We start from the raw sequence: 15,596 nt of genomic DNA, 5'->3' as shown, positions 1-15,596 counted from the left end.
ATGATCTAGAAACAGCATCAGGCATCCAAGCTGACTGGCGGCTAGTGAAGCCAGGGATGGAGGGGTGAGATCTGGACTACTGGGTTTGTGTGGGGCCAGTATCAGCCCTACAATGGAGCTTCTTGCCCTGCAGTAGTTGTGGCCAGCGAGGCACCAGAACCTGACAGAGGCTGAGCTCAGCTGACTGCAGCATGGCCAGAGAGTTCACAGAATGCCACCACCCCAGGGGGCTCAGGCAATGCTCATCTACCTGCTGCTGTCAGGGATGGGGGTTGGAAAGGGAATGGCCCGGAGGGGAAGTCTCAGGCTGCCCCTGGGGCACAGGAGGGTGTCTAAAAATGCCCCATTTCATCCTGAGACTCAGCATACAGTGCTTTATAATGTACCATGTAATACACAGGGTCAGGGCCAGCCCTCACCATGGGGAAATGTCTCACACTACAGGAGGCCTTGGGCAGCCTTTAGCTACACTGGCCACGCAACAAAACACATTGTTCAGTTGCATGGGGGAAGCGTACGGACTTCAGTGTGAGGGCGGGAACAGAGTCAGCCTGTGGTCACCTAGGAGGAAGCATGTCTAGTGGTTAGAGCAGGGCATTGGGAATCTGGAGAGCTGGATTCTGCCACTGACTCAGTGCGTGGCCTCAGGCGAGTCACTTAACTCAGCTTTGTGAGGCTCAGTCAACCAAGAACCAATACGTGGATGCAGGGAGGCTGTATTCCCTGCCCTCTGTGGTATAGAGCTCTGTGAGGGCTCCCTGCACCCCCCCCCCCCAGGACTCTTATAGTGGGCCAGGGAGGAACTGGGGGATCTGCAGGCTACACATATCCACTGCCCAGCACCCTGCACGGAGGGGGCAATGGCAGCCCAGAGAGGTGGCAGCAGCAGCTGCCATGGAGTGGAGCCATTGCTGCACTATGGCCTGGGGCAAGGATTCCTACTCAGTGCCCAGCCTGTTTACTCCAGCCATGTGGGGGCGAGTGAGGATTCACCCTTCGTGGTGCCAGAGTTTTAGCTTTCGTCACCTCCCCCAAATCTTTTCTGAAGGGGTGAGAGGGGAGTTCACACCACAGCGTCAGTCCTCGTCCTCTCTGCTAAGGCTGCCAGCGCAGGGACCACCTAGCAGTGGGTTTGTGAAACGGGCACACATCCACAAGGAACTGGACTGAGACCCTCAGCTTGTCTCACAAAGGGGCCACCAGACAGACATCATGCTGAGTTCCTTTTAGGGACACAGGGATTGCCAGACTGGCTCACGCCTGAGGTCCATCTAGCCCAGCGAACTGGAGGCCAGCACCAGATGCTTCAGAGAAAGGTGCAAGAAACCTCCTTGTCCCTGGTAGTGAGAGCTTGGCTCAAACCATGGGGGCTAATATCACTTCCAGAAGTTTTGCTGTTGTCAGTTATGTTAACAGGCTAGCCTGGTTATCCATATAGACAGTTCTTAACTGCCTGGGGCAAGACAAACTGATCGCGTATTGGGGAAAGCTTGGGTCAGTTTTGGATTTCCCACCTTTCTGTTTCATTGACTGTCCCTTTGTTCATGTGTCATGAGGCAGAACAGAAGTTCCCAGTCTCCCTTCTCTATCCTATTCATGGTTTTATAGCCTTTCATAGACACATAGGGCTGGAAGGGACCTTGAGAAGTCCCACGCCATGGCAGGACCAAGCAAACCTTTATCACATCCCCTCTTATTCATCCTTTCTAAGGGAACAATTCCAATCTTTGCAATCTCTTCTGAGGAGAGCTGTTCCAGGCCCCGCTCTGAGCCCCCGCTAATTCTGCAATTGGGCCACATCTGCCCTGGACCTTATGTCAGCTAGTGACAAAAATGATGATTTGTCTAGTCATTTATACTGCACTCATCACCGGGGTATGCAAGCACCCATCCTAATGGCACGATATTTCGATGCCACAGCTACTGACAACAATCTTACGTTCACGTACCACACAGCCTCTTTCAGCCAAAAGGATCCTGAAGCATTTTACAGGCTATGTGGAGGGCTCCAAGGCCCAACAATGAAATGCAGCCACCTCTGGTACAGAATGCACTAGCTCATTAACGGCACACAGCAAAACTATACAACAGCTTATAGGACAGGGGAAGTGAAGACTAATCTGCATAGCTTACTCAGGAGTTGGGATCCAGCCAGGCTGCTGGAATTCAGCATTCCTGCTCTCCAGAAAACCAGCATGGGCTTGTAAGGCAGAGGCCCAACTCATCAGCCAGTGCCTGCGAAACCTCGCAGCCAACACAGTCTTTCAGTCCCTTTTCTTCAGGACTTGGCTTCTGCTTTTTCCAAGTAAAACAGTTTAACCTTCACTCCACATGTAAATCAGGCCCCTTCCCCAACCCAGGGTCTCCTGGTGGCTCTGCCAGCGATCCCACATCCCAGGCCTGTTGCCTGGGAATTAAGGCAAGCTGCTCTACTCCTTTTATGATAGCTTTATGAGCTCAGGCCACCCTTTATACTCCCACAGATCTCACTCTGAGTCACAATCTTCTCCCGTGTGACCCCCCCCTTTCAGCTGGGAAGGTAGGCTGAGCCCCCACCCCTTTAAAGGGCCAGCTCAGCCTGAGACAGGGCTCTTTAATGACAAAGCGGTCGGGACGCTGTCTGATTTTCACCCAGCAGCAGCATAGCACATCCTAGCTCTGTGCTGGGCCATTGGATCAGCGCGGACACAGATGAGCACCACTTACTGAACTGCCCCACCAGCAATGCCTACCCTAGCCGGGCTTCCTTGGAGGCCTCCCATCCAAACTCCAGCCAGGCACAAGCCTGCTTAGTTTACACTAGCTGAGGACAGTGGTTCTGCTGCAGGAAGGACTTGGATGATGGTGGTGGCATCAGGGCGGATGTGAGGACCACGGGTGGCACATCAGGGCAGGGATGACACCTGTGACCATATGTCTCCTCTCACTCCCAGAGAGGAGAGCCAGTTGCTTGGCTGTCTATCTGAGGTGCAAGGGGGACTTAGACTGGATGCTCATCGAACACAGAGCTCCGCAAAACTGTTTCCTGGACGCCAAGCCTGAGGTTATGGCTCATTGGCTGTGGTCTAGGGGTGATGCACTCTCAGTACAGAACTGAGTTCTGGGCAGAGACTGGCACTCAATCCGGGAGATGCCTTGGGGTTTGTGGGGAGCCATCAGAACTCAGGCTTGAAACCAAGGACCACAAGGGAGTGGGGGGAGAAATCAGCCCTGGTCAGGGCTGCCTGCACACACAGTCTGCCACGCAGCATCCGGTGAGGAAGCACAGTGATCCAGAGCAGGTCACCGCTGGGCGATTGCCAGCGTCGATAACACGTCTCAGAAACACAATGGCTGGATCTTCCTTTCCTTGGCCAGGCGGGAGCAGAGATTGTTTGGAGGAGAGGACCGAGGAGGGCTTCCTTCTTCAAAGCCAGAGCAACCCTCGTGCTGTGGGCAGAGCTGGGAGAGGAAGCTCCCAGCCTCAGGCTGGCTTGGGGACAATGAAGACAATGGCAGGAGGTGTGACTCACAGACCACACGTAGCAGGGTCAAGGCCACAACGGCCTGACAAGTTTAGGTTTCAAAAATCCCAGAGGAAAGAAACCTCCCAGACTCCCTCCACCCCAGAGCCCCTTGGGAGCTGGGCTATCCTCAGAACACTGCATGGGAGAGGGGCGTGGGCTGAATGGAGGGGGGGAGAAACACAGACAGACTTTCGGAAAGGAAATGACAGACCTAAGGCAGGGAGAGCAAAGGAAGGATAGTGCACAGGGGAACATGGCCCAGAACAATACGACTAAGCAGCAATATGACCCCTTACACCATAATAACACAATTGGATGGCTTATAATAGAACGCCGGCCTCTCTGAGACAATCCACGCAACTGCTCCTGTGACAGATGTGGGAGGGCCTGAACTAGGGACCTCCAGAGCTGAAAGCATGAGCTGCCTGATCCCTGTGGCTGCATGTAACACCTCGATTCCCACTGATCGTCACAGAGCGGGACCTGTAACACATGCACATCAATAAGTTACATTACTGGACAGGAAGCACTACCAGCCTCTTGGTGTTTGGCCTGTGCTGATAGGAATTCACACTGTGAATGCTACTTCAATCTGTTTCAGACAGACCAGCGTTGAAGCCAGCTGAAATCCTGGACTGGGCTGTGTCTTTCTATCTGGGATGGTGTCGTTACTCTGGGCTTACATATCAGCGATTACACCTTAACGCTGCGTGATCTGCTGTTAACGTAGAGGGCTGAACGTTCCAGGCGACTGGATGCTGGCTACAGAGCCTTTGCCTGCAGATCACTGGTTGACAGATTGTTAGGGGCTGGACGTTGTTACCATTGGATGGTTGGTTGGTGGTGTATTTGCACAGTGTGTTCATGGGCCTCATTCCTGTTCCCAGCAGGCCGTTATCGTATCACACACCACTAAGTGGCCCCAATGCACTCCTTTCATGCTGGCCATCGCAGCAAAAAGCTTGATTCAAATTCAGACTTTCCCCAGGCTTTTGGGGTGTTCAGCTCAGGGTTTCAGTGCTGGCCCGTCTGCGATGGGGAGGAGAGAGAATGCTCTCCAAGAAAAGCAACACTTCAGGCCTGGGAGGCACTCGGATGCCCTCGTGGTGAGCACAGTTCATAGAATCATAGAATATCAGGATTGGAAGGGACCTCAGGAGGTCATCTAGTCCAACCCCCTGCTCAAAGCAGGACCAAACCCAACTAAATCATCCCAGCCAGGGCTTTGTCAAGCCTGACCTTAAAAACCTCTAAGGAAGGAGATTCCACCACCTCCCTAGGTAACCCATCCCAGTGCTTCACCACTCTCTGAGTGAAAAAGTTTTTCCTAATATCCAACCTAAACCTCCCCCACTGCAACTTGAGACCATTACTCCTTGTTCTGTCATCAGGTACCACTGAAAACAGTCTAGATACATCCTCTTTGGAACCCCCTATCAGGTAGTTGAAAGCAGCTATCAAATCCCCCCTCATTCTTCTCTTCTGCAGACTAAACAATCCCAGTGCCCTCAGTCTCTCCTCATAAGTCATGTGCTCCAGCCCCCTAATTAGGTCAGTCAGTTCAGGGGAAGGTTGAGCAGAGATGCCCAGCAGGATGCAATGGCTATGGAGGACCTGACCAGGAATGTAAATATACTTGGGAGGGATAATGATGCCTCATCTGCAGATAAGGAGCAGGTACCTGCGCTCTCCCAGCCACCACACAGTGGGGATCTCCCTGCTCCACCGCTTTCCCAGCCCCCTCAGACTTCCTGTTTAACTGATCAGTTCCTTGCCCAGGTTTGTTTCATGAGTGGGACGAACTGGGTCAGATTCCCACCTACTTCTTCATGAAGGGAATGGGACAAACCAAGCCACAGGGTGGAGAATCTGAAACTAGAGATCATGGTGATGGACTTAATGCTGCAAGTGCAGGACAATTCATCCTGCCTGGGAGCCAGATTGAATCTTAGGCCATGGCTACACTTGCAAATTTGCAGCGCTGCAGCAGGGTGTGAAAACACACCCTCTCCAGCGCTGCAAATTGCGGCGCTGCAAAGCGCCAGTGTGGTCAAAGCCCCAGCGCTGGGAGCGCGGCTCCCAGCGCTGTACGTTATTCCCCACAGGGAGGTGGAGTACGGACAGCGCTGGGAGAGCTCTCTCCCAGCGCTGGCGCTTTGACTACACTTAGCGCTTCAAAGCGCTGCCGCGGCAGCGCTTTGAAGTGCAAGTGTAGCCATAGCCTTAGCCCCAAAGAACACAGCGGGCCTGAGCAAACCCCACCATCAACCCTGGCTGACCTCTCCCCTGCCCACGGCCTGAGGGAGGTCAGAAGGTGAAGCAGTGCTAATGGGAGCGTCCTGGGCTCTATCGCCCTAGGGACCTCACTGCATTACTCTGGTTAATTAAGCAGGGTGGGGGTGTGTATTGGATAAACCTTTGACCTGCCCCCACCTCTCACTCTGATCTGTATCCTCAATGGGCCTGGCCTACATTTCACTCCGGGTGAGCAGGGTCAGAGGAGCAGCCCTGCCTCCAGGGAGACACCCAGCCTTTTCAGAGGCCGGTGAATGCACTGTAGATCTGGGTCCTGCCCAGCTCCCGCCTGGGGTCACTCACAGGGCAGTGATCATCAGCTTGGGGGAGGGCAAGTTCCCCCTCTGGCTCATTCGGACTGTACTCACCTGCCCCGTTCAAACGAACATGAGTCCAGATTTCCTAGGCAGATTTAAAAAGCTTTGTCCTTGGCCCAGGGGGAAAGCACCCAGAGGTCGCCAGGCTGCAGCTGGGTAAATGGCACTGGAGATACAGCTAGCAAGCGATGATGCCAGCCGTAAGAACGCCACCCCCGGCTAGTTATAGGACACTCACAGCAGGAATGCTTAGTGGCAAGGAACTTCCCTGGCTCGCTGGATATGAAATGACAGGCCCAGTCATTAGCCAGGCTGGACTGGGCTGAGCCAGGGAACTGATTTGCCATTGAGCTACTGCCTTGATTGTCGCGCTCTCTTCGTACAGAGACTGAGAACCAGCACCTGCCTGCTGCAAATGCTGCGGCTGCTCCTGGCCCTGCTGAGCTGAGCAGACGCCAGTGGAATTTCCAGCTGGCTGCAGCTTCCCCGAAGAAAAAATGGTCCTGGTTTCCTCTGTCCCCTGGAAATGGGGTGACAGGGAAGGAGAAACAGTCTGCAATCCCATGGCCTGTTTTCACATACGCCCCCATTCATCCCATCTCAGGCACCTGTGCCCCCACATACACGGACCCACACCTGCACAGCCACAAGCTGGCTTGCTTGCTCCCCAGCTGCATTTCTGGTGCAGTCTGTTCAGCCACAGAGAGGCAAGTTCATCCCATCTTCATGGATTTCAAGGTCCTGCACAGATTCTCCCAGACCTAGGACTCACATCTCACCTCCTACGCATCCCCAGCCCCGTCACTAAGCCAGTAACGCCTGCCTGATCTCCTCTCTTCTTTCCTTCTTCCACTCCTGTTTTCCGACCAGGGCCGGCTCTAGGCACCAGCAAACCAAGCATGTGCTTGAGGCGGCACATTTTCGGGGCGGCCTTCCGGCCATTTTTTTTTCTTCCGTAGGCAAAAGCTTAGAGCCGGCACTGGCAGCAGCAGTGCGTCGTGCGCGGGGGGTGCCCTGGGGGCCACCGTGAGGGAGCAGCGCCCACACCTTGTGGCTGGACCCGGCAGGCTCTGAATGGGAGACGCTCGGGCTGGGGGCCGCCCTGCGGGGCACAAGGAGCCACCTGCAGGTGCCGCAGGGCGGCCGCCCCCCAGCACAGCAGCTGGGGCTGGGCAAAGCGGCCTGAGCCGCCCAGGACTGTGGCAGGGCGGCCAGAAGCAGCAGCAGCGGGACCACAGAGGGCGGGGTGCTGCCATGCGAGGCCTGCGTCCCACTCTCCGGGGCTCTGCTCCCTCTGGGGCTACCCTGCCCCGGCTCCTCAGCCCCCTGCCGGGGCGGTCCCCTGGCTCTGCCCTCCTGGGTCCCGGCCAGTCCTGGAGGCAGGAGCCCTGGCTGGAGGGATCCTGGGCTGAGGCGCAGCCCTGGAGCCTCGCTGCTTACCCCGACCCTGCCAGCTCCAGACTGGCAGGAGATGTGGGTGGAGGAGGGCATTGGTGAGGGAGAGGGGGAGAGCCCAGGGCTGGGGTGGGGGGGCAGCCAAATTTTTTTTGCTTGGGGCGGCAAAAAACCTAGAGCCAGCCCTGTTTCCGACCTTCCTCCAAGCCCCCTCAGCATGGCATGACCTCCCAGTGCAGCTGGCCAGCACGCTCACCTCAGTCAGATCCCTCCAAGAGACACAGGGAAGTGATTGGTTTAGGGTTTCAAATGCTCTAAGGTGACTCTTCCCTCTGAGCCTCCCATCACTTCTTGTCCAGCTGCATCAGCCTTCTACTGAGTAACCTCTCCAGGGCAGCGGCTGCTTTGCCATTTGGATTTTGTACAGCGTGTGGTCAGCACTTAATCAGAGCAAAACTCCATGCACGTCCATGGAGCGACCAGGGCCGGATTTGGCTGTGTCCCAGACTGATACATGTCTCGTTAATGCCCACACAGCCCCCTGTCTGGGCTCAGGCTAGTTTGGGCAATGTTTAAGGGACGATTAGCCAAGGTGGAAGATTTTTCCCCCCAAGCACCCCTGGAACTCATCCAGGAAGGGGGAGACGGGCACCTGAGGCTCAGAGGTGTCCCCACAGGTGAAGATGAGGTCGTTGTAGGCAAGAGAGAGAGTACGGCCAGACAGCCTCAATTCCTGCTGTTAGCCAATGGGGCTGTTACAGCAATGGGAGAGCAAGCTGGGTTCCAGTCCAGCTCATGCCTAGGGCACTCAGTCGCTGCTGCGGTCCAGCGCCTTGGCTGTCGCGTGCAGACAGAACTAGGGGAAGAGGAGGCTGTGTGGCTGCCCAGTCCTGCCCCATCCCCCGACGGCACTCACCTTGCTGGCACTTTTTCCAGTGCAGCACCAAGTCCGCGCTCCTTTGCCCGCTCCCTGAGCGAGGGGTGGGGCGGCAGGAGGAGTGGGAGGTGGAGGAGTGCTCATACCAAGGGCTTTGCGCTGGCTCCTCTGATTCGTTCAGCTGACGTTGCTCCCAGGAATCTTGCCATCGGGGGCTTGGTCAGCAAATGACTGCTCCAAAAGCTACTTTCTGAGCTGGGCTAATCCAGGACTTAAACTCCACTACTGTTTTAAGGGGGAGGGGAAGAGCTGTCAGATCCCCACTGGCTCAGCAGTCTGAAGGCACGTCTGCCGAGGGACGCTGAGGCTGAGGAATGGTGCAGGATGGACCAAGGAGCAGCAGGGGGAGGTTTGGACTGTAAGCTCCTTGGGGCAAGGACTGGCTGGCTCTGTCCTCTGTGCAGAGCTGAGCATGTGGTCAGCACTTGGCAAATAAAGGAGAAGACAGGCAGGGGCAAAGTCCTGCCAGTGCACAGAGAGGCTGGGGAATGGGGATACTCTCCCTAGAGAAGCGGTGACAGCCCCATCCATTGGGACGTTAGCAGTAGAGCAGAACCGACAAAGTATTGGAACATGGCCCTGCAGACGGACTCCACAGTGCAATGGCGCCAGGAGATCACATCCTGGGGCCTTGCCACCTCCAGTTTCTGTGCTGCTCTCACCCGCCTGTGCCAAGGGCCCTCTGGCATCTCCCACCAGCTGGCCTGGACCAGGGTTGAGGAACGCTGCGGTTCCCCAGGAGAGAGAGGGAGATGGATTTAGAAGCTGTCAAGATTCTGCTCGAACCAGGAGGTGGGGCCCAGCTCAGCGAGGGAAACGAGTCCTGCAACACCACAAACGATGGCCCCATAAATCAAGCAGCAGCCACCAGTTTAACACAGCCTTTAATTTCAAGGCTACATTCACCAGGGGAATGACTGAGAGCCTTTATATAGAAACTCCACTGAGCCTGTGCTCATGGATCCCTCCGCTAGAAATACAAGTTGGACCCGTCCTGCATTCTCAGCCTGCACTGCCTGGGCAACGGGACTGCAGAGAATCGGGGATTTGCTGCAATGGTTAAAATTCTTCCAGGCTCCATGGCGCCATTGAACTGCAAGGTCAGTGACACTCGAAGCTGAGCTGCCATGACCCTGGGTGGACCCAACTATAGCAGCTGCTTGTCTCCTGTGGGCCAGCCGGCTGTCCTGACTCGTGGGACACTCCGATTTCTGGGAGGGAGCACCAGGGCAGGACTGCCAGAGGCCACACCAGTTACTGGCCAGAGGTGGGCTGGGCCATCTTGCCCTGGTGTCAGGGAAAGAGCAGCTGTGTCCTGTGGGCTGGGGTAATGCTCGCTATCCCCTGGGGAAGTGCAGTCCTTCCCCAGGGCACACGGGGATAGCGTTCACGGTAGCAAGGACTCTTCCGGGGTCAGGGTAAAGAGGACTTTCCCGAGGAGCGTGCGGGACCAGGTGGGATACTGCTCGCTATCTCTGGGGGCGGGGGATGTGGCCAGGGCTCCCTCCTGTGTATGAGGGTGACAGATCCCTCTCCCCTCCTCTGCTCTGCAGACCTGCTGAGATCCAACAGCTCCCGCCTGTTGCTGGGTTCAGGGGACGGGCTGGCCTTCCAGTCCTTCCTGGTGGATGAGACCAGGGCGTGGCTGATGGTGGGAGCCAAAAACCACATCTTCCTGCTGCATCTGGACAGGCCAAATGAGGAGCCTCAGAAGGTCAGTGCCAGGGTGGGCATGGAAACGCAGTCCCGAGGCAGCCCGGTTTTCCCCTGTCCAGCAGCCTGGGCAGCCGGGAGCACAGCTCTGTGTGCCAGAGGGGGCACTGGTACTGCAAAGCCAGCGACCAAAGGCTTGTTATACACTGCCATTGGGGGGGGCATTACACCCCAGAGCACGCAAGCGCTGGCACACACTGCAGCCCTCGGGGTGGCATTCGCTCATTCGCATTGCCTCATGGAGCGGCACCGCTGACTGGCTGGGCTGTGATTGTATGTCTGACACGCACCTGCCCATGCTTCGTACCCCTGTCAGGGAAGCAGGATGGAGCATGGAGCGCTCTTGGGGAGCAGCTCCAGCCCCCTTTGTGCTGCCCAACTGATGCAGGACCACAGAGGAGGCTGGAGTAACAGGCCCAGGCCGGTGCTTTCTCTTGCAGGTTTTCTGGCCAGCCCGCAAGGAGCAGGTGGAGCGCTGCCGGCTCGCTGGGAAGAACGCAGAGGTAAAGCAGGATCCCAACATCCTTGTTAAAAGCTCAGTGAGCCATGGCCCAGGCAGGAATCTGCCTGACCCACGTGACTCCCGTCTGCCAAGAGCAGTAGCCTCATTGAGCTGTTGCCAGTGGGAGCTCAGGCTGCTGGCGTGGCTCCCTTTGACCCCATGTATCCTTTAACGATGGGGACAGTAAGCGAACAGCTTTGGCCAGGGGCCACCAGGCCGCTGGCCTTGTCCCCATGGCTAATGTTAGCCAGACATCACCCATCTTCTGGGGATCAGCAAACCTATGGGGAAGTGCACAGCAAAAGGCGCCTGGGTGTTCCCGTACCCTGGGGAGGGGACATGTTGGAGATCAGTGTTAGAAGAGGTGAGGGGGCTGCAGGGGCAGGATCTGGAGCACAAAGGCCCGGGGCAATGGTGCTGGCATTTGAAGGAACCTTTTTTTCCTGAGCAGACAGAATGTGCCAATTTCATCCGGCTTCTCCAGCCGTTCAACAGGAGCCACGTGTTTGCCTGTGGGACTGGCTCCTACCAGCCCATCTGCGCCTTTGTCCAGCTCGGAGCCAGGGCACAGGTGAGCGAGACCCTGGAGGGTGAATCTGCCTGTGCCAAGGGCAGTGAGAAGACCCCCGGACGTGCCCTCACCCCCACTGGGCTCCATGATGAATCCCAGGGTACCCACTCTCTCCTCTCTGGCGGGGCATGAGGAATCGAGGGGAGAGGCGCACAGTCCCCTAGGTAGTGCAAGAGGGACACCAGAGCATGCCCGTGCCAAGCTCTGCACCTAGTGCAAGGAACCTGGTAGCACGTCTTGCGCAGGTAGCATGAAGGATGTCAGGAGGGGGGGCGCGTGAGGGGCCTAGGAGAGGGTGCTCACTCCCCTTTCTCCCCCAGCAGCAGGAGGGAGGCATGGCCATTCCTGCAGCGGGACCCTGGGGCACATGCACCCCTCGCAAGGGTCAGTCCTCTCCAGAGATCAGCTGCTCCCAGGCCTACAGCAGCTGAGCGACCCAGTCTCTCACCAGACGAGCTGAACCTGGCCAGCTTGGGTTGGTGCCCAGCAGCGTCCCTGCCTGGTCACACCAAGACCTTCCCTGTATTGTGAGCTCTTAGGGACCAGAGACCATGTCTGCTTCTGCCTCCGGCACTGTGAGCACATCCATCCGATACATACTAAGTGCTGCTAACTTGGCAGCGGCCGGCAGAGCGGGCCCAACACTGCTCGGACCCCAACAGATGGGCATGTGGGTCTGACACAATGTGGACTTTGAAGTCCAGCAGGGCTGCCCCAAAGTTGCTCAGATCAGTTCATTCCCAGCCTCTGCCTGGGCCAAAAATCTCCCCTTTAATCCCTGCAGGAGCCGGGGGGCTCCCCTATACAGCTGGTGGCCAACTCCATGGAATCTGGGAGAGGCAAGTGTCCATTCAGCCCCCACGAACCTTTCACTGGGCTACTCATAGGTAAGAGAAATGGGGGGAGGGGTAGGAAGAGGGACCTAGATACTGTGGTGATGGCACATTAGAAATGAAGTAGAGTTAGACAATCAGCTCCATCCCCTGCCAATGATTCCTAACCCACGTCCCTCATTCAGCTGCGGTTTCTGCCGGAGTGGAACCTGCAAGCTCCTTTTCACGGGGGAGCTCAGCCGGATGCCCAGGCAGGTGTGACAGGCCAAGGTAGGAGGTTGGCTCTGACAGGGACTAGGCAAGGAGTGACTGGCTGCACAGCATCATCACAGCCGAGCTTTGGCCTGGGCTTCTTACCTGGCACGGCTGATCTGGGGCTGGAACGACAGAGCTGCCCAAGCTTGTGACTAGCTGGAGCTACAAGTGGAAGGCCCAGCTGTCCGACAGCAGCTGAAGGCTGCCAATCTTGGTTCGGGAGGGTGATAGAGGCACTAGATTGTGCAGGAGACTGTAATAAGACCCTCTCCTGGCCCAGGGTGGTAGGTAAGGAAATTGGCATTTCTTGCTGAGCAATGAAGGGCATTGGTTTCATCTGCCCTGTATTTAGTTATTGCTGAGCTGTTGGTTCTTGTTCGGTGTTCGTTCTTGTTTTAATGCCGGAGAATTTCTAGCCCTCATTGTGTGGAACAGTGGAGTATTTACCTGGGGAGTATTTACCTGGGGGTTTCGGGAGGGACCGCACTCTGCCAGCCAGCCCAAGATGCTGCCCCTGGCGCCATGGTCACCCACACATGTACATCTCCCCACGTTGGGAATTACACCTTCAGACGCAGTGTAGTTATACCCTCAGAGCTCCTCAATCTCGCTCCCAGCAACTGGTTTGCACAGCCTGCCTTCAATTCGCAAAGCATTCTCAGGGAAAGGCAGCAGATCTGCAGCAAACTTGGCCACCTCTGAGACCCGCACCTGAGCAGGGAACGCACACTCCATCTGGAGCTAGTTATACAGAATGGGGGCTGTGATTCTAGTTTGTATTCAAGGCTCCACAAGGAAATCTGCCATTACCTTGTCGCGGTCAGCTCATGGCTCCTCGGGCAAGGCTGACCCATGGCACAGTGCCCCATAACCCTGTCTGTGCCTCCTTCCCCAGGGGTGGGACTGAGGGAGGAGCTGGCTGTCTAGGTCAAAGCACCTGCTGGCTCTGCTAACCAGGGCCGGCTCTAGGCACCAGTAAACCAAGCACGTGCTTGGGGCGGCACATTTTCAGGGGTGGCATTCCGGACTTTTTTTTTTTGCTTCCAGCAGCAAAAGCTTAGAGTCGGCCCTGGCAGCAGCAGCGTATTGTGCGTGGGGGGTGCCTTGGGGCCACTGCGGTTCACGCCTCGAGGGAGCAGCGCCCGCACCTTGTGGCTGGGCCGGGCAGGCTCTGAGTGGGGGACACTCAGGCTGGGGGCCTCCCCACGGGGCACAAGGAGCCACCTGCAGGTGCTGCAGAGCGGCCACGCCCCCCAGCACCGCAGTTGGGGCTGGGCAAAGCGGCCTGAGCCACCCAGGGACTGCGGCAGGGCAGCCAGAAGCAGCAGTGGGGCCCTTGTTGCCCTTGTTGCCAAGAAGGCTAATGGCATTTGGGGCTGTATAAGTAGGGGCATTTCCAGCAGATCGAGGGACGTGATCATTCCCCTCTATTCAGCACTGGTGAGGCCTCATTTGGAGTACTGTGTCCAGTTTTGGGCCCCATGCTACAAGAAGGATGTGGATAAATTGGAGAGAGTCCAGCGGAGGGCAACAAAAATTATTAGGGGGCTGGAGCACATGACTTATGAGGAGAGGCTGAGGGAACTGGGATTGTTTAGTCTGCAGAAGAGAAGAATGAGGGGGGATTTGATAGCTGCTTTCAACTACCTGAAAGGGGGTTCCAAAGAGGATGGATCTAGACTGTTCTCAGTGGTAGAAGATGACAGAACAAGGAGTAATGGTCTCAAGTTGCAGAGGGGGAGGTTTAGGTTGCATATTAGGAAAAACTTTTTCACTAGTAGGGTGGTGAAGAACTGGAATGGGTTACCTAGGGAGGTAGTGGAATCTCCTTCCTTAGAGGTTTTTAAGGTCAGGCTTGACAAAGCCCTGGCTGGGATGATTTAGTTGGGTTTGGTCCTGCTTTGAGCAGGGGGTTGGACTAGATGACCTCCTGAGGTCCCTTCCAACCCTGAGATTCTATGATTCATAGAGAGCAGGGCGCTGCCTTGCGGGGCCTGCGTCCCGCTCTCCGGGGCTCCACTCCCTCTGGAGCTACCCTGCCCCGGCTTCTCAGCCCCCCTGCCGAGGCAGCTTTGCCTTCCTGGGTCCCGGCCAGTCCTGGAGGTGGGAGCCCCAGCTGGAGGGACCCTGGGCTGAGGCATGGCCTGGAAGCCTCGCTGCTTACCCCGACCCTGCCAGTGCCAGACTGGCTGGAGGCGAGGGGGGAGTGGGCAGAGTCAGCACTGGGGGGGGGAGCCCAAGGCTGGGGCGGCAGGGGGTGTGGGTAGGGGAGGGCACTGATGGGTGGGGGGAGAGAGCCCAGGGCTGGGGTGGGGAGCAGCCAAAAACTTTTTTGCTTGGGGCAGTAAAAAACCTAGAGCCGGCCCTGCTGCTAACACATGCTTCTCTCTGAGCTCAGACGGGGAGCTGTACTCGGGCACCTCCAGCGACTTCATGGGCAGCAGCGCCGCCTTCTTCCGGACCCGAGTTCACAAGGCTGCCCAGAACTACATCCGGACAGAACAGAACCAAGATCACTGGCTAAACGGTACAACGGGGGGCTGGGAGATAGCCTGGGGGGGGCAGTCCTACCCAGCAGTGTAACGGCCTTAGCACTGCTGGGAAGAAGATGAGCGGCAGGAAGAGATGCAGGCGCCACGTTTCCTCTGCTGCTGCTGCTGCTGGGGAGCAGGGGCTTGATTTTCTCTCCCTGCTGCTTTAAGAGGCCCAGACCTCCTAATGTCACTAGGGCACAGGCCTCTGTTCAAGCCCTTCAAACTACCCCTTCTGCTGCTGTGTCGTCCCCCCCCCCCCCTGCGGGCGCCCCCACCAGTCTCAGCCCTCAGGAGCTGCAGGGAGAAGGGACAAGAGGCGCCTCCAAATGACAGAGGAAAGACCCGGGTAGAACCGGACAACTCCATGCCCAGGCCCAGGAGCTCCAGCTGCCTTTGGGCCAAAGTCCCAGACTCACTGCAGGGCACAAGCTCCCTTTAGTGCCCAGAGTCACTCTGACGTTCTTCAGATCTCCGGCCCCCAGAGATGGAAGGTGCTGCTGAAACCCAGCCCCGGGTGAGATCAGCTTGTGTAACCCACTGCTCTGCAGGTGTGTGACCAGGCCCCTCTATGCCCCATCCATGGAGGGGGCAAGTCAGCTGCAGGCCCAGCTAGGGAGCCTTAGCTCAAGTGGAAGCAGCTCAGACTGTTGGCTCTAGAGGCCCAGTTTCTCAGCCATCACACCTCCATTGTTCAGGGGAAGTTTTGCGAGACTATCAAAAACCCACAGAGCACTTTGC

At 56.9% G+C, this 15,596-nt stretch overlaps 1 protein-coding gene across 5 annotated transcripts in view; it reads left to right on the top strand.

The window, feature by feature from the left end:
* Positions 1–15,596, top strand: part of LOC123374759 (semaphorin-3D-like) — a 46,649-nt gene that overhangs the window by 18,709 nt on the left and 12,344 nt on the right. For 4 of the 5 annotated variants that reach the window (XM_045025019.1, XM_045025022.1, XM_045025021.1 and 1 more), the window contains 5 exons: positions 10,004–10,164; positions 10,604–10,666; positions 11,117–11,236; positions 12,021–12,123; positions 14,723–14,851. In XM_045025019.1, coding sequence (XP_044880954.1) covers positions 10,004–10,164; positions 10,604–10,666; positions 11,117–11,236; positions 12,021–12,123; positions 14,723–14,851 — 576 coding nt within the window. Of the gene's footprint in view, positions 1–8,645; positions 9,551–10,003; positions 10,165–10,603; positions 10,667–11,116; positions 11,237–12,020; positions 12,124–14,722; positions 14,852–15,596 lie in introns of those variants that run through there. The other variant, XM_045025024.1, reaches the window with a different exon arrangement.

Source organism: Mauremys mutica, chromosome 7, assembly GCF_020497125.1.
Source record: "Mauremys mutica isolate MM-2020 ecotype Southern chromosome 7, ASM2049712v1, whole genome shotgun sequence".
Lineage (NCBI taxonomy): Eukaryota > Metazoa > Chordata > Testudines > Geoemydidae > Mauremys > Mauremys mutica.
This window is presented reverse-complemented; position numbering and strand designations above follow the sequence as displayed.